The sequence below is a fragment of the Grammomys surdaster genome, unplaced genomic scaffold, assembly GCF_004785775.1.
Source record: "Grammomys surdaster isolate TR1022 unplaced genomic scaffold, NIH_TR_1.0 169, whole genome shotgun sequence".
Classification (NCBI taxonomy): Eukaryota; Metazoa; Chordata; class Mammalia; order Rodentia; family Muridae; genus Grammomys; species Grammomys surdaster.
Window position 1 is genome coordinate 4,810,250 of NW_021604617.1, and position 18,869 is coordinate 4,829,118.

Consider the following 18,869-nt stretch of genomic DNA (forward strand, 5'->3'; position numbering starts at 1 on the left):
CCTTCTTATCTATGTATATTTTATTGATAAGCATTACAAGTACATTCACATTTTAACTCATGATAAAAAGGATATTTTAACTTGAAGATAGAGTTGTTTTATATGTTTATGCTGTCCCTGACTTGTTCAGAGTTTAAAATATTTCATTGAATGGTAATTTTGTTTTGAAAAAGAGCTATTGTTACAATTTATTGCACAGTGAATACTTTTGTTAACTAAATATTTTTAATTAATGCCCATCATTATTATAATTTTAAGACATTAATTTATTGTAATTTAAAAGTACAAGGTAAAAAGATCAACTGGTATAGTTTCTGAAAGTAGATTTTTAATAGTTGGCAAGGCAATGCTGCTATTAAATGGTATTATAGTACTTAAGGTGTGAAATTAGGATTTCTTTTTACCCTGTAGGCAATAGTTCTTATAATGTAATTAACTTATTTTTGAATTTGACATTTAGGTTAAATGTAGAATTCATTGAAACACAGCTCTAGGGTATATTTTCATATTGATTTTAACTGACTAAAGCCAGAAATTCTTGCAGAATCACACTACAGTAGTAGCAGAATCTGACTTAAAATTTGCTTTTGAAAATGTGAATTCTTTTTCTTATCATTACAGCTCTTTTACACTAATGTGAAATAGTTTACCAGAAGAATATATATCTTCAGGCTTTCAAAACAATGTTTTGTACAACAAGTTTGCCTTATCTAAACTGACTCAGAAATCTTTTTTGTTCCTATGATATTGTGTATGTGTTTGTTTTTGAGAGACTTGGCTGGCGTGTAGTTTACTATGTAGACCAGGCTGGTGCTGAACTCATAGAGACCCACCAACCTCAACCTCCTTAGTGCTGGTGTTAAAGGCATGTACTTACCACACTTACTATGAATCTGTACAGTTAAGGCAATTGATACTTTCCTCCTAGCACATTCTCGTGCTGGTATCTGGGATAAGTACAGCTGTAAAATGGCTATGTGACTTTTAACATGCCTCTTTCTCATGAGTATATAAAAGACTGAGAAAATGAATATGAATGAAAGCTTGTAGGCGATTGTAGTGTGAAGCCAAGGAATTGTTATTCCTGATCACCACTGTCAGTTGGTGACATCTTTGGCTTAGTGTTCATCAGTGGGCTTTGCCCCCTTTCTGTCATCAGTCTTGCAATGGACACATTAATATTATGTTTGTCTTTTTACTCAAGGCTTGCACAGCACAATAAAGTAAGTTGCATCTCCAGCACACATTTCACGTTGTGTTGGAGACAAGGTCCTGTTATGTTACCTAAGCTGACATTGGACACTGTGATGGAGCTGAAATTCCAGGCCTGTCATAGCAGGACTGGTTCCAGTCTCCTTTATGTTATTGTATTATTATAAAATTAAATTGCCAAGTTTCGAGAGTTCATAGTTTGTGGGATTTGTTACTTTAAAAACATATCTAAATACTGTATACTGGATGAAATAATGACTGTAGACGCCTCGGCGACACTGAGCCGACCTTCTCCTCTGTGCACACTGTTAAGTGCGGGAAATGTAACTGACATGACAAGTGTCAAATGGTCAGCTGCTCTTCTGTTCCAGCAGTGTCACTGTCAACTCTGTTGTCATCAAGCTATAGGTATTGGTTGTATAATTGAACATACTTCTATTTTTGTTGTTGTTGTTGTTGTCTTATTTGAGGCTGGGCCTTCTATGTAGTCCTGGATGTGTTTCAACTCTCTATGTGGATTAGGCTGACCTTGAATACTCAGTGAACCACCTGCCTGTATCTCCAGAACACTGAGATTAAAGGCTTGTTCTCTTATTCCCACTTTAAAAGGAATGTTGCCACTCAGTCTCTGAGACAGAGTGTTTCCCGTTACCTCTGTGTAATTAATTCTACAAATGTTAAAGAAGAGGGCAAGCTGTTGCACTGTTAATATCACAAATTAATATGTGGAACTTGAACAAATAAAGTTTTGAAATTTAAAAATCAGGGGACACCAAGTATAGGCTTTATGTGCCTAAATGCTTATCTAAATGCTTTAAAAATAGCCAAGTTTTATTTGGCATTTGTATCTTCATGTAGTCTTCCCTTGGTGATTGAGATAGATTATAGTTATAATTAGCTCCTAAAACACCAGTAAGATTATTATGCAATGCCTCGTTTTAGAAATTTTGGTTAGAATTTTATTATATATCTCCTAACCATTTAAAATTGAAATTTTCTAAAAATTAAGAAGACATTATTGATTTTATAGATCACATTTTATACTTTTTAAAGACCAATGTTAATCTTCTGTCAGATACTGACATTTCTTTATTTCTTATGTAACCATTAAAAGAAAATCTTGCAGATTATGGGAGGGGATAAGTTCTGAGAAGATGCCTAACAGGCTCTGTAGCATGGTGTCATATTGTAAAAGAGATATTCTGTCTCTACCCAATACCTCTTCTCAAGGGCAGCTGACCTTCTTCTCCATGCCAAAAGAAGTAAGCCATTGCCAGCACATATGAATTTAGACTACTACATTAATCGCTTTAGCTGTAGTACCAGCTGCTTTCATGATTTTAATTATTTTATTAGATGATATAAGTGACCTATGAAATAAATAGAAGGTGAACGTTTGAAAACTATTACTATATTTTAAAATACCTTTTTTAAGAAATAAAATGACTTTCTACAAAAATTCAGAGGATCTCATAAGTATATACATGTATTTTCTGAGTTAATGAAGGGTTTTGTTTCAACTTTTAAGGTATAATTCAAATATAGAAATTACCCTCAATTATCTATAAGACATAGGCTGGGTTTACTTAGCCAGAAATCTATGGTAAATTTGGCTTACTAGCCAGTTTGTTTAAAGAGAACTCAGAACGGTTAGTATTTGCTTGGAAACTGAAAATATTGCATAATTTTCATTCATCATCTTGTATTTTATAATTGGCATAAGATAGAATGTTAAATCATTGTGATTTGTTTTAAAGTAATCATGTATATTATCTTTGATTTTCATTTTCCATATTTTATGTATACAGTGATAAATCATCAAATTTAGTATTTTTTCCTATTTAATTCTACCTGACCTCCTTTATGAATGTGGTTTCTTAAGTTGTGCCATTCAGGAAAGTGTACTACTGGTATTTTTTCTGTATTTTGACAATTGAATAATTTCCTGGTAATTTTCAAGTGCAGTTTTATAGACTTTAGTAGACACAGACAATTTTCAAAACCAGTTGATATTCAGTTACAAGTTGTGGCCACCAAACAAAGGACTGCAATGATTTAGTTAGAAATCCTGATTTTAAAAAAAATAAATAGATGGAAGTTACTTGGATAAGAAGGAAACTACAAAGTACGTTTGTTTGTGTGCCTTTTAGAAAGGTTAATAGATTCTTCACATGGGTTAGAGAGGCGACTTGTTGGTTAAGTTTCATGAAGACTCATTGACTCTCCCCACACATCCAGGCCTGCACCTCTCACTCTCCTCCTCTTTCCTGCTGTCCTCTTCAGACAAGATCTGTCTGTGTAACTACACCCCTGACCCTTCACCCTCTTGCAGTTGCTTTCTGATTGTCGAGGTTTATAGATGTGTACAACCATGCGTGTCATTATGGTTTTTAACATTATGGTTTTTAAATCATTAGTAATATTGTCAATTATTCTTAACAAAAATCACATTTAGTTGTGTTTTTAATTTGTCCTCAAAACTACTGTATTGTATATTCCTAATGAACATTATTGAAGTTGTAAAGGGAGCTTTTCACCTTCATGTATCTTACTTCGTCTCTTATGGGAAACAAACAGTGTCAATTGTCTTCATTATCAGTACTTCCAAAGGTGCTTATTATTCTCAATATGGTGTGTTGTATAGATAACTCAGGCAAAAAGAATCACAGATTTGTTCTTTTGCATTTAAAGTTCAGTCTCTTGTGAACTTTCTTCAATTACTAAGTGTTCCAAATTAAGCCAAAACTTATTACAAAGCTGTTTATGCATCCTAGTTATAATAAATAACTCGAATAATTTAGTGTTGTAAGGTCGTGAGTCTCAGTGAAATGACAGCAAAGCATTGGTTGACAATCATGGAAGGGACAAAAACATTTAGACACTTGAAATTCAAAATTCTTCCTCTGATAGCACTCTAGGAATATTATTTTGCTTCTCTGGTTATTTTAAAGAATATATATTAATCTATTAAGATCAATTTGCAGGGACTGGAGAGATGGCTCAGTGGTTAAGAGCACTAACTGTTCTTCCAGAGGTTCTGAGTTCAATTCCCAGCAACCACATGGTGGTTCACAACTATCTTTAATGGGGTCTGAAGCCCTCTTCTGGCACACTGTTGTACATGCAGATAGAACACTCATATACATAAAATAAACAAAAAATAAACTGTAAAAAAATCAATTTGCTTATCAGAGGGCAGTCTAATTTTCTATCTTTCTCCCTCATCTTTCTGTCCCTTTGCGCTCCTCAGGTCTTGGTTTCCCAGGTACTTAAGGCAGTTACTTCCACTGCAGGACGTGGAAGAAGATGCAAAGTCTGTTAGGATTCTTAGGAACTTTAATGTGAATGAATCTACAATTACATGAAACAATCTGAGCTCTTTAGAATTTACAGGTGACTTAGGAAATCAATTTTGAGATGACCCACAAACCAAATATTACCACTTAATCTCCTTTACTATTTTTTGTTTGATTTTAAGTAAGGTAAACAAACTCTAGTTTCTAATTACTTCACTTGTACAATTGAATTTTAAGCAGCAACTATGTCACGTGTAAGGAGCATAGCAATAAATTTAATGTGTAGAACCTGGACACCTAACATCCATAAGTAACATTGTTAGTACTTCAGATTTCCTTTCTTCTTTTAATTTTTCTGTTTTAATTATCTTTCTTTTGGTGAAGTTGATCTTTAAGATGAAAATATATTACTATTTTAGGAATCATATTTACATACAACCCGTAGTTGATATGGAAGGTATTTTTCTTTAATCGTATTATTGCATGTAGTTTTAAATACAAGCTACCACCTTAGCCCCGGGAGCTGTGAGCCCATATCAGTCCCTCCTGGCTCCCTTTTGTCCCACCTGACTTAGCTCCAGGATCTATCAGGGATCAACTGCTGCCAGACTTAACCCAGCCTCTCTACCTGCCTTTGCTCCAGGAGAGGTCACATTACTTGCCCATACTCAAGACCCTAGAATCCATGGATTAAGGACACACAGACAGCTTTATATTTTAGAACTTGCCGACTAGGCACAGTTGCTGGGCACAGAATCTACTGCCTAAAAAGGCATGACCTCATGAGTTATTGTCTCCGTTTCTCCTCCTCCCCTAAACTTAGTGGCTTGCATGAGCTGACCCCTCCAACATCCTTGGTCCCAGGCCATAGCAGAGGCTGCAGGCCCTAGCTGCCCCAAGACTTTACATGATTACTATGTGCTACTTGTTCCAAAGCCTGGCAGAAAAAGCTCCTTTCCCTGTATCTCTTTTTCCTCTTGGGACCTGGAAGTCTATACCTTGTACCCAGCTATTAGCTCCAAACCTTCTTTATTGACAAATGAAGAACCAATCAGGGAACTAGACATTAGGATCAGCACCTCCCCTTACATCTTATACTTAATATTACTTAGATAATTTTATTTTCCTTTTCATTATTCCCTATTTGTTTAAGAGGCATGACAAGCTTCAGAGTTAAAGGGTAATATCAGTATCAGATCTTCTGTCCATTCCTGTGTCCACCTTTGAAAGAAGGAAAAGAAAAATCATAATTGAATAATTAATGTCTTCCTTAATAATGGGGATGTTATTGTTGTGGTGGTGATAGCTTGCCTTTGGATTGTTTTGTCATGTCTTTTGAGACAGTGCCTCCCTTTTGTACCTCTGACCAGCACAGAGATCATTATGCAGACCATATAGGCCTGCAACTTACAGTTCTGCTTCCTTTGCTTATCAAGATGTTTGTATTTTATGCTAGTTCACCTGTCTGTATTTGTGTCTATCTATAAAATGTTTTCTCTCTGAACGAATTATTGATCATTTGTGGCTTTAAAAATGGGTTCTACTTTTTAAATTTCTAATTCACTTATTTGTAGCCATATGTTAATAGCTCACACTAATTAGAGTTTCTGTGTGACAGTTTTTAATTTTCTTTTTTCTGGAATTCCTTCAGGCCTATTTTATTATCAAGAAGCAGGCTTTAGGTTTGTTTATTTATATAGTCAGTTTTAAGTCCCCTCATGTAAGCCTATGTTTTTAATTTTGAAAAGACCAGCATTAATTTGAAACCAGAGGGTAAGCTACATTGTGTCCCCCTATTCTGAGAGTCTCTCCCTTAGACACATGATTGGTTTCATTTTAGCTCACAACTTGAAACATGTGCTGTTAGCCCTGCAGGACACTGTTGGTATATGTGCGTGCTTTAATGTTTACATGGATGAGATTAAAAAATCAGCTAGCTATTTGATCAGTAATTTACTTGAGGTGTGATTTATTTTAGAAAATAAATACATAAGATTAGCGTTCGAGGTAAAATTATAAATCTTCGGAAATTTGAAGCCTGTTGATGAATAACCAAGATCTACTGTGTTAGAACTAGAGACAGAATTCTTGTTTCTTGGGTTTTGTTCATTCCACAGGTCTGCTCCCCAAGACCTCCATGTTACTCTCAGTCTTTTCCATATGAATAGGCTGAACAGGATTGTTTTTACGATTCAAGAGATTTAAGAGAGGATGAACATCTGTTAAATAATCAATACAGTGATCTGTCCATCTTCTGTGCCATTTAGCTGCTGATCAGACTTAAAGAAGGAATTCTGCTTTTTCTGCTACTACACCCTGGATGGTATTTCTAACAATATAAAAAAAAATGATTGCTACCATAGATCATCCAAAACATATAATGATTTCCTTTATACACCAAGCCAAAACCTTTTTAGCTTCTTTGTACAACTGAATTTCTAGCTTCAGTACTCTAGAACTGTGTAGTCAATTATTAAGTAAAAAGAGGGGCCCTTGAATGAAAAGCATCAAGATACCAAAACAGTTAATCTGATCATAGAGGCAGCTACTAAATGTCTAGTGGATATGTAGCATATCTAATTTGATGCCCAGGACAGAGCACTGACTGGCGTTTGGATTGGGTGGGACAAAATAGTGTGAGATTAGGTTATTAATTATTGCATAACATTTATGAGTTGTTTATTTGGGGAGTTTTCATTTGACACTTTCAGAATGCCAGTAGGCTGGGACATGTGATAACCATGGAGAATGAAACTGCAAGTAAGGGGCTAAAGGACTATTTCTATATGCCCTTAGGGAAGCTGGCAGCTGCTGCCTGAGAAAAACAGTGATGAAAAGGGCTGAAGAAATGATCCCATGGTTAAGGGTACTTGCTGCTCTTGGAGAGGGCCTGGTTGAGTTGTCACCTGCTGCTCCAGTTCCAATTCCAGGGGATCCAGTGTCCTCTAGCCTCCAAGCACTATGCACCATGTGGATCAAGAGTACATAGAGGCAAACACTCATAAAATACAATAAATACTTTTTTAAAAATATAAGGGAAACCCACTGAAAATAGAATTGAACAATTAGGAGTGAACAAGAACAAAACATAGCAGTGCTGTCTATGAAGATCACAAAAATTACACTTGGATCTTAGGAATATTTTGGTAGTATCGACATTTTTCTGTTGAGTGAAGAAAAGAAGTCATTGCTGTGATTTACATTTTATCATGCCAGACACCTTGAATTTCACCCTGTTTATTTGTATCTGAGAATATGTAATTTCATGCTATGCATAGTGGCACACATCTTTAATTCCAGAAATTGGAAAACAGAGGCAGGAGGATCTCTGTAAGTTCAAGCTGGTCTACATAGTGAGTTTTAGGACAGTTGGGGTTACTTAGAATGAGACCTTGTCTCAAAAACAAACCAAAACAAATTGTCATTTTTCTTTTCACGCTTCTTTTCTGAAAATCCTCAACATGGTGTTCCAAACTTTCAACCTTGTTTGTGTACCCACTATGCCCAAAAATTGTAAATTGGAATGCTCATCTGGCAAAGCCTTTACCATTCTTCTAAAGTTATAAAGCTTGCAAAGTGTGAAGTGTTCTAGTGTAGTACCATATCCAAAGCACTTCATCTCTAAGTGAGCGAGATCCTCACTGTCCTTCACAGAGAGATGTTTTGGTTTTCATAGATCATATGAAATTGTCTTCCAAACTAATTTAAGTGCATCATTGACTTCATATTAAAGTTTATTCATTTTAAAATTTATTTTCTTGGATCTTTGTAAATTTGTTATTGAATTTTGTTTTATTTGGCTTGTGGCATAGATCTTAGGTAACTTCTTTCAGCATTACCATTTTGGTTGCTAATAAACAGCATAGTCATCTGTGGAGATTTTCTCTCCTAACTTTACTGTGTGAGGGAGCTGGGTAAGGTGGTGGTGGCAGAACACTGGGACAGTGTTGGCAGTGATGGCAATGTAGATGAGGGAGCAGGAGGGCACCTCTCTATCTCAGTTCTAAGCAGCTTTTATTTAGGATGACTATATACCGTGTTATAGTGTCACTTACACAGCTCTTTAACCACTTGTATTATTTAGCTTTTGCTGGTTGCTTTCTTTCCTCTGTTGTGTTGTATGAGTTTCTGTCATGTGTGTTGTTGTCCTGATATCCCTTGAGCATTAGTAGTTGCTGTTTTTAAAACTGAATGTCTGTATGAGTGGTATCCTTAAAACACCCTAAGCTTAATAGAGGGACCATGAGCTACATGATGCTATTTAAATTAACTTAAAACAAAATATGTAGTTCTTCAGTTGTACTAATTAGATTTCAGCTGCTTGGTTGATATATGTAGTTATTGTCATGGTGGAAAGTGAAATACAAAGCATATCTTTCACCTCACTGACTCTGTTAGGTAGTGTTCACCTAGAGGTTGTCCGGTATCTACAGACCTGACAAGATGTCAGGTAGTTGTCATCTCCTTCTTCTCTTCCTCCTTTTCCTCCCCCTTCTCTTCCTCTTCCTCATCATCTTATGGAGTGTATCGTAGTCTGTATTCTATTGCTGTAAAGTGATACCATAACCATGGCAACTCTTTTTTTTTTTTTTTAAATTTTTATTTATTTATTATATGTAAGTACACTGTAGCTGTCTTCAGACATCCCACAAGAGGGTATCAGATATCATTGCAGATGGTTGTTAGCCACCATGTGGTTGCTGGGATTTGAACTCGTGACCTCTGAAAGTGCAGTCAGTGCTCTTAACCACTGAGCCATCTCACCAGCCCATGGCAACTCTTATAATTGCAAATTGCTTACAATTTGAGAGGCTAAAAGTCCATTATAATGATGAGGAGCATGGTGACGTACAGGCTGACATGTTAACTGGTAACTAAGAGTTCTATAAAGATTCAGATCTCTAGATGTCTAGAAAAGAAAGCCACTAAGCCTGGTTGGGCCTATGTGATGTCAAAGCCCACCACCAATGACATATTTCCTCCAACAGGACTACACCTCCTAGCCCATTCAAATAGTGCTACTCTTTGGTGCCTAAGCATTCAAATCTATGAGCCTATGAGGGTCCTTCTTATATAAACCACCACACAAGGTGTCTCTGTGTAGTAGTCCTGGCTGTCCTGGAATTCTCTGTCAACCAGGTTAGCCTTGACCTTGACCTCATGGAGTTCCACCTGTCCCTGCTCATTGAGTGTAGGGATTAAAGGCATGTACCACCTCCTCCTCACTTACTGCAGTTCTCTTGAAAACAAACTGAAGTGGAAACTTAAGTGTTCTTTGGAAAGGTGGTTGGATGGTGTTTTGCTGGGGCAAACACATGAAAGAGTATTTAGCTGAAGCAGAAGCAGATTAAGGGATGTTCTGCTAAAGCAAGCACATGATAGGACATGTGATAAAGGATCTTTTGCTATCAGGACTCATGTATTGGTCTGCTTTACTTTGTGTAGTTGAGCTGCATTTGTTGGGATTCCACAGAAGGAAATGCACTTCTTGGTGGTGTGCCCCGCTTTCTTGCAACTTCTGCAGGCTGATTAACAGAGTGATGACAGCTGAGATAGATGCACGTGCTGAGGCAAGACCCATGGAGGACACGTGATGTTTGAAGGGTATGGATAGGACCCAACAGACAGTGAGAGCGGCTGAACTTGGTGTGCTTATAGAGTTGCTGTGCAGTGCTTGTGGTTCTTGAACCTTTACCAGTCTTCGCTTCCCTGAGAGAGGCACAGCCCAGACCACTGCTGATTACTCTTTGTGAGTGGATCCAGCTGCTGCTGCTAACTTGTAAACTGAACTGCTGATTTCCAGACAACACAGACAGCAATGGCTCCGAAGAACCTTTTCTAAACAAGTCCACTTTCTCCGTATCCTTTCTTTTCCACTACCTCTAGTGGGTAGTGGCTTACAAGGGAGGTTAAAGCGTTTAGAAACCAGCATTAAAAATAGGTCATTGAAAAGATTAAAGTTAAAACAGGCACCTCAGTCATCTATTCGTTGCTACTATGTATTACTCTAGAAACCATCCTACTCCTGGGAAACATGCATCTTAAGACATAGAGTTGGCTTTTAAATGGGACATTGAGTTTTGCTAAATAAACATCCATGTCAGAATTTATGAAAAATAGTTTAATTCTGATACTAGAACTATTCTGTATTTCTTATATAATGTATGGTATACCAATTAGTCTTCCCTCCCTCTTCTCAGTCTCTGTCCCTCCCTTCCTTCTTCCCTCCCTCCTTCCCTCCCTCCCTTCTTCCCTTCCTCCCTCCCTCCCATTTTTAAACAGTTTAATATTGCTCAGAAAAGAGCCTCCACGTTTGGATTTCTTTAATCATATTTTAGAAGTTTAATATCTAGCCCAAACAAGTTACCACAGTGTTAAAATAACTGAGGTGAATAGAAAGACAGTTCAGATTTAGTAGAAGTTACAGAAAGAATTTTTTCTTACATTTCAATTATATATTTAAGAAACACATGAAATTACACAGTTACTCCAGTTTCATCACAGAGATTTCCTACCACATGAACCTTCTCTGACCTCATTTCTAAATGTTGATCTTTTGATTAGTAATGTAACGACCCACTATCACTTCAATTAAAACATGTATATAAAACATTTTTGTAAAATTAGAAAGTTTCTAATGCAACTTTTCCTGATTCCTCTTCTGAAAGTATGATTAAATGAGTTTACCAGTGTTAATATGACCTTGTATTTAGGATCATATTAAGAATATGATACACATTTTATCTTTCTGAAGTATATTATGGCTATAAGTCTTTAACTGTAATTGAACACACTCCTTTATATTCTATAGAACATAAGATTGAGCTCAAAATTTCTAGTATTAATTTATTCCAAACCTGAATCAGAACTTTGGATAGATTTTAGCATGTGTCCATGTATGAACTAACCCTCACCTTGGTCTCAGCAGCACTTAAGTGCATAAGGACATAGTTTACCTAGATGTTTAAAGAAATTACTTTAAGCTTGTGGGTAATTTTATATTCCATTTTCTATGTATGTATATATGTATGAACGATATACTCTGATGTTTCATTACAGAGGGGAGAAGGGCTTGAAATAAGAGTAACTTCTGAAAATTTTCTGATAACAGGAAGCAAGAAGCCAGTAGAGTTACTAATTGCCTTTTAGAGACTCAGGGTTCCCTCATTACCTGTGATTTAAGCTAAAAATGAGGTAATTACAGATAACATGAGTGCTTGTCTGGTTGATCTTGGCACCTGCAGTCCTAGTGTTGCTGCTTGCCACGTGTGGTGCCACACTTTACAGTCTGTGCTGACATACTTATACTTTCCGTATTTCTGTTGATTCTGAGTTAGATGGTTCCTGTTCTGTTTGAATAGTATTTTCACAATCATTTCTTTAAATGGTATTACATACAATACTGGAATTATATACTCCTTTGGCTAATAGAATTCTTTATTATATTTTTTTATAAACTAGAAATAGATTTAAAATTGTCTCTTTTCCCTTTAAAATGTGAGCATAAATGATATGGTACTTCATAAAAACACAATATGATATACAGGTAGAACTCTTTGGAACTGAAAAAATCCACTTATTTATATTGAATCCACTAAGACCAAACATCTATGGGCCTAGATTCATCCACTGGGGCATGGGTAATCTACCAGTGGCCACACACCTAAAGAGCATGACTCCTTGTGTCAGTCAAGGTTCTCTAGAATAACAGAACTTATAGAATGAAACTTATAGACTACATTGATTAGAATAATTTATAAGCTTAGGTCCACGCACTCCAACAATGCCTGCCTATAAATGGATGCTCCAGTATTCAGTAGTTGTTCAGTCCATGGAGTTGGATGTCTCAGCTGGTCTTCAGTATATGCCACAATCCCAAAGTAGGTAGGCTCTAATGTCAGGGAAGGAATGGTCTTTCTAGGGAGGCAAGCTCAAACAGGCAAAGAGAAAAACCGTCCTTCTTTCATGCTTTTATATAGGCTTCCAGCAGAAGGTATAGCCCAGATTAGAGATAGATCTTCCCACCTCCAACATCCATATCTGGATTAAAGGTGTGCCTTGCCACCTCCAACATCCAGATTGAAGTTATGTATTCCCAACTCAGAGATCTGGATTAGAAGTGGATCTTATCACTTTAAATAAGCAAAAATCCCTCACAGGTATGCCCTCTATGTGGGGGTTTTATTTAATTCCAGATGTAGTCAGGTTGACAACCTAGAGTAGCCATCACTCTTCTCCCTAGGCTGCAAAGCTCCCCAACCAGATTTGGGCACCTCAGGAGCCCCTCCCCACTGCATGTTGGAGTTGATAACAGACTTGACTGATCTTGGGCAGGACACGTGTAGATAGCTACAGCTGCTGTAAGTTTGTGAGTTCAATGCCATCATGCTACTTTTAAAAATAATTTGCCCTGGACTGGAGACTGTAATGCCTATGCCCCTGAACTATGTCCCCAGTCCTTATAACAGTTTCTCAAGACAGATACTATGATTTTTCTCAACATGCATGAAATCTGGCCGATGACAACCTGAGGTTTCAGTAGCTTTCTCCTTTAGGATATCTTTCTGCAGAGGTTGTTTCTGAGGTTTTGGCTTTGATAATGAATTTTACATCTCATGCCAATTTTATTGTAGTATTATGGAATTTGGGGTAATTTCATGAAGCCCAGTAGCCTCAACTGTTGACAAATGATTCTTAATGTTTAATTTGGTTGCAAGATGGTGGGGATGTGGGTCTGATTCCTTTAGTCAACCTCAGTGAATGGTTTGGGACAATTAATTTCCAATTGTTTCCCAGTTGAGCAGATTTACTTGTATATTAATGAGGTACAGGTGTTGGGCCCCTGGTGTCTGACTGCCTGGAAGGCACATTTCAGTTGTTTATCTACTCAGCCATAGGTACTGCAAAAAAAATTCAGGATTACCTGTAACAATTTTTTTTACACTGTGGCTTTTACATTTTCTGATGTTTTCTTGAAATTTCCATGTACCTGTTAACATCTTCACACTGACCATGTAGAAAGAAGTTGTGGGGATTTCAGTAGGAAAGAGCATGCATAGTTTAAAAGGGTAGTATTCTGTTACATTTAACTGTCCAGCTTAGCATGAAATAAAACAGGATTATTCAGTTATTTCATGTGAGAGTCAGTATAACTAACAGGCTACTTCTTGTTATATAATTTTGAAACATTTTTATTAACACACAGATGTGTCATGTATTCTTATTAAAACTCATTTTTTCATACATTTACTGAACTACAGTGCCAGTGTTTTACAGGAAACGGAATAGCCTCCATAGACATTACAAAATTCAAAGCTAGGATAATTATAGCGATCTGCATATTCATTAAATCTACAGAAGAACTGTGTCCAAGAAGACAGCCATTTGTTCAGATACAGAACACCAGTAAATACATACATTTTAAAAGTTAAATTTCTTAGGCTATTTAAAATTAGTTTCCTGTAGCACTCCTCATGTAGTACAAGGATTTTAACAAAAGGACCCCCTTGGTCTGGCTCCTTTCCTACAGAAAAGAATGGGAAGAACTCTTTGTAAACAACAGTTACTTGGCAACAGTAAGACAGAAGGGGATTAATGGGCAGCTGAGAAGCAGCAGGTTCCGCAGCATTTGCTGGAAGGTAAGAAGAAAATATTGATTTACAGTTTGTGGTTGCAATATATCAACACATTACCTGATGCCCTGGAAGATTACCCACAATGGGGTCACTGAATTTTCAGGATGTTTCTCTCCAACTTTTTAGCCACTCATGTTTCTCTTTCATAGGACAGTTACTAATAATGTTCAGCCATCTGGGCAAGTGGAGCGAGCAATGAATGCTCTGAAGTCATCTTTTCATCTCTTTTAATGGTGACCACTTCAGAGCTGCACTATTAAATTCCCCGGAGGTGGGATTTTCCGGTTTTCTTGATGTTGGGCAGGAGAAGTGGAAAGTAAGCTTGGGGTTCCTGTTACAGGAGCCTCTGCTGTTCAGTCATCCCCGTGTCTCCCTAAGACGCACATGGGAAGACCTCACGGTCTCTTGTTGGAGGTTTCCAATGGCGGCAGCCAGGAGAGGAGAAGGAAATTGGGTCATTCTCCTTCAGAGAGAAAGGGTCATTGGTCACCAAAACTGGGAATTGATGATCTGCAGTTATCATTTTAATTGCTTTGAAAATTAGCCCTTTTTCTTCTCTAAAATGAATGAATTTGGGTGTGGACTTATTTTTTAAATGACCTTTATCAGTGTTTTTAAGACTATCTGCATAAATTAAGCCTATAGAGTTTGTACAAATCAAAAAAAATGTTAGAAATACATGATTTGTTATATAGTTCTGGATTTAATAATTTAGATTTAATAATGAAAATACATTTTTCTCTTTTTAGAGGCAGGCAGGCAGACCTGCTGCTAGAAAATTCGTATTCAGATATTTGTGCTCCGCCCTCATTCCCGTTGTTTAACTTTAAATATATTTCATTTACTAAAAATAAGCCAGAGTTGAGATTCATTTTATTATTTTACTAAACTAAATTGAATCAAATTTGTCATTTTAAGAATGCTTGTTTCCATAAGCTGATTGCCAGTTGTAAATTACGTTGTCTGCTGTAAAAGGAATGGCTCCACTTCTTTGACTACACCCTCAGTCCTCAGATTGCTTGGTCTTCCTCTGCATCCTCAAAGCAAAACATTAAATTTAGGAATTGCTCTCCAGGGGTTACATGCAATATCTTCCTAGCATTCCCAGGTAGGTTAGACCTGAACCTCCATGAGGTTTTCTCTTTATTTAGAATAAGTCTTCAAAAGGCTTAAATCTGTTTTGTAGTTTTAAGTTTTTAATTCTAGCTTTTAACCTTTGCTTATTTGGCTTTGAATTTCATGAACATATTATCTGGAGTTTAAATGAATATATTGAATGGAACATGTCATAAATTGGGTGTTTCTTTAAATTTTCATTTATTGGTTCATACTTAGTAGATTTTTTTATACAAAGTTTTCTCTTTTTTCCCCCCTCCCAACAGCTCTTTCTTTGTGTTCTTCCTCAAGATAAAAGTCAGTGGATAAGTAAAATTAAAGAACTCAGAGCCTGGTATAGCAATATTAAAGAAATAGTAAGTAAATGTAACTACTGAAATTATTTGCATATGCTTACTTTACAGTTCGCTAGCCTCTAACCATTCTGTGTCTTTCTTTATCAGCACATCACTAATCCAAGGAAAGTTGTTGGCCAACAGGATCTGATGATCAACAACCCCCTTTCACAGGACGAAGGAGTAAAGTCCCTTTTTATTATTTTTGTTTGCTTGTTTTTAAATCATCTCATTAGTGTGTATGTGTGTAGTCTACATATATGTCTCCTATGTATCATGTGTGTGCCTGGTACCTGTGGAAGCCATAAGAGCCATCGTGTGGGTATATGCAACCATATCAAATCCTCTGCAAGAGCATATGGGGTTCTTAACTGCTGAGTCATCTCTCCAGCCCTCTTCTCTATTCGTGTTCCATCCATCTTTTCATTCTGAAAACTGTGTTGTAATGACTTCTGTCATCTGTGTAGGGTAAAAAGTACCTTATATGAAAATTCCTATGCAGACAGTGTATTTCTTGATCAGTGTTTCCATTTCAAAACACTGAACTATCTAAATCCTGGTGCATTCGTATGTACATGTATATGTTTGTCTGTGTGTGATTGTAGTACATGCACACATGGTTACAGGTAGAGGCCAGAGGTGGACATTGTATCCTGCTTTATCATTCTTTGCCTTATTCCCTTGATACTATGTCTCTCTCTGAAGGGGAAGCTTGCTTTTAGCTAGACTAGCTGAAAGAGTCCCCTTGTCTCTGTTCCCTAATGCTAGAGTTATGGCCACAGAAGACTACACTCAGCTTTGTGTGTGAATGCTGAGGATTCAAACCCAGGTTCATGCTTGGATCTTATCTGCTAAGGTAGAGCAGCTGTGGGCCCAGCTCCTAAAGGTTCTACCATCTCCTTGTAGTGTTACGCCACAAAGCCTTTAACACAGGAGTCTTTGGGGACTATCAGAATCTATACCATAGTAATTTCTCTTTGAGTCATCCATTTTGCTATAAATTATTTCTTGCTTTTTAAATATAGGAATGCTCTATTTTTGAAAAGTTGATAATGTTTTAGATTGGCCTTTGCCTTCCAAAATATGTTTCATTGTTTTTGTAAATTTATATAGTCAAGTTTGACTTTAAACACATTTACATGAATATGAGCTGGGTTTCAGTATAAAACTGGCTACCTGTTTTCTTGGACTCTGTTTTCCTTGGTGGAAAATTTTCCAGAATTTGGCTAATTTAATTGAAAGCATTAATCCATTAGAATATAGGGAAATAAATGGATTGTCTATTTGTCCCTGGCTTTCAGTCTAAATAATTAACTTCTAATTATAGGTTTGTGTACACAGTCTAAGATTAACTTTCTGTGTTCAAAATTAAACTTTTAGGTACTTGCCTCCAAACCTGACCACATGCGTTCAAATTCCTGAGAGGGGTGTGTGTGTGTGTGTGTGTGTGTGTGTGTGTGTGTGTGTGTGTGTGTGATAAGGAATGGCACTAGCAGGAAGAGCAAGGGGTCTCTTAAGAACTAACTCTAAGTTGAAGAGCATCCAGTTAGAAGAAAGTTCCTACATCAAGGTTGCAGTAGAAAGGGAGGTTCTAAGGACCACCTTAGAAGTTCCACTTACCTGGGCAGTGGTGGTGCACGCCTTTAATCCCAGCACTTAGGAGGCAGAGGCAGGCAGATTTCTGAGTTCAAGGTTAGCCTGGTCTACAGAGTGAGTTCCAGGACAGCCAGAGATACACAGAGAAACCCTGTCTCAAAAACAAACAAAAAAATCAAAAACAACAACAACAGCAACAACAAGAATGTTAGTTGCATAAGAGAGCAATAAAAAAATGTGAGATTTAAAAAAAAAAGTTCCACTTGGCAGGACTGTTTTTGGAAGGAAGAAAGCATTCACTACCTGAAAGAATCATTATTCTGAAGAAGTTCACATTCCAGGGAAGTTTAGGGACAGTTATTCCTTAACAGGGACTCTACAACTTACGCACTTGTTACTGCTCTATACCTGTGTATTTAGCTGAATAATTTTTTCTCACTTTATAGGTATGATAACATTTTTCTCTGAAGCATAAGCTTCTCCTTAGCATCATAAAATGTTAAGTAATTTTTCGATGGTGTTTTTGTTCCTTTGTTTTGCTCAGACAAAGTCCTACTACATGGTCTTGAAACTCACTATGTAAACCAGGGTGACCTCACACTTAAAGAGATCTGCCTTCCTCAGCCTTCAGACTGAGGGAATTAAATGTGTGTGGCACCTTACCCTGTTCTTAAGTAATTTTTAGACTTTCCCTATGAGTTTGCATTTTTGAACACTCATGTGTGTGCCTCTGAGAATCAGAAAGAGCTGTGGAAGTGCCTTCATCCTGCAGAAGTGATGGAAACTCCACACATGCACACAGTAAGGGATTTAAAAAAAAAAAGGATACTTTTGAATTAGACTAGATTTTAATAAAAAATTATTTCTGTCTCAGGTTCCTATCTAAGAAATCTAAAATGACAGCATAGAATAGAATAAATCCAATCACTTAAATTATTAAATTGAAGTCATAAAAGTCAAGCAGTGTGAGATTATTCTAATTAGGTTGTTCTCATTTTTTTCCAGAGTCTTTGGAACAAGTTCTTTCAAGATAAAGAACTACGGTCAATGATTGAGCAAGATGTCAAAAGAACGTATGTAGAGCAATATTTTGTTCACTAATTCAAAATAGTGTTACCGCTTTGTAATTTTAACAGCACGTAAGACCCACTGAGCATCCTTAATTGACTGCAGTATTCCACATGTGTTGATGCAAAGTTATTTTTTTGAAATAAGTTTTCATTCTATTATGGAATAGCTAATTTTATTCATGGTATCAGACAGTTTATATTCTGAGGGTTAGGTAACTCCATGTGAGCAAAGTTCTCTATAGTTCAAGTTATGTATAGTCTCAGGCCAAGGTCACATTAATTTAAGCTATATACAGTCAAAAGGAAACTTTCTGGATATTCTGAATAACAATGGATAAGATGATAGTAATCTAAAATAAAACCCAAACCTATTAACAACATGGAGGGGCACAAAGCCCATTCTAAGAGTAGTCTGCGTTTTGAAAGAACAGAGATTACAAGACTCTTATCTTATTTACTTGGAGGTTTCTCACAGTGTCTCAGAAATCTCGCACTGCTTCATTTGTAGACCATGTTTAGAAAGTGCACAAAAGCATACTTGGACAGAACCATTCATCTGTTCTAGAAAATGCTTGGTCTCAGAGGACTGAGAAGCTCCCAAGCTAATTT

The 18,869-nt window shown here is 36.7% G+C and overlaps 1 protein-coding gene across 3 annotated transcripts in view; it reads left to right on the forward strand.

Annotated features, from left to right (window-relative positions):
• Positions 1-18,869, forward strand: part of Tbc1d5 (TBC1 domain family member 5) — a 441,474-nt gene that overhangs the window by 207,900 nt on the left and 214,705 nt on the right. For all 3 annotated transcript variants that reach the window (XM_028766551.1, XM_028766553.1, XM_028766552.1), the window contains 4 exons: positions 14,038-14,146; positions 15,526-15,615; positions 15,703-15,777; positions 18,196-18,263. In XM_028766551.1, the coding sequence (XP_028622384.1) occupies positions 14,038-14,146; positions 15,526-15,615; positions 15,703-15,777; positions 18,196-18,263 (342 nt within the window). The remainder of the gene's footprint in view (positions 1-14,037; positions 14,147-15,525; positions 15,616-15,702; positions 15,778-18,195; positions 18,264-18,869) is intronic.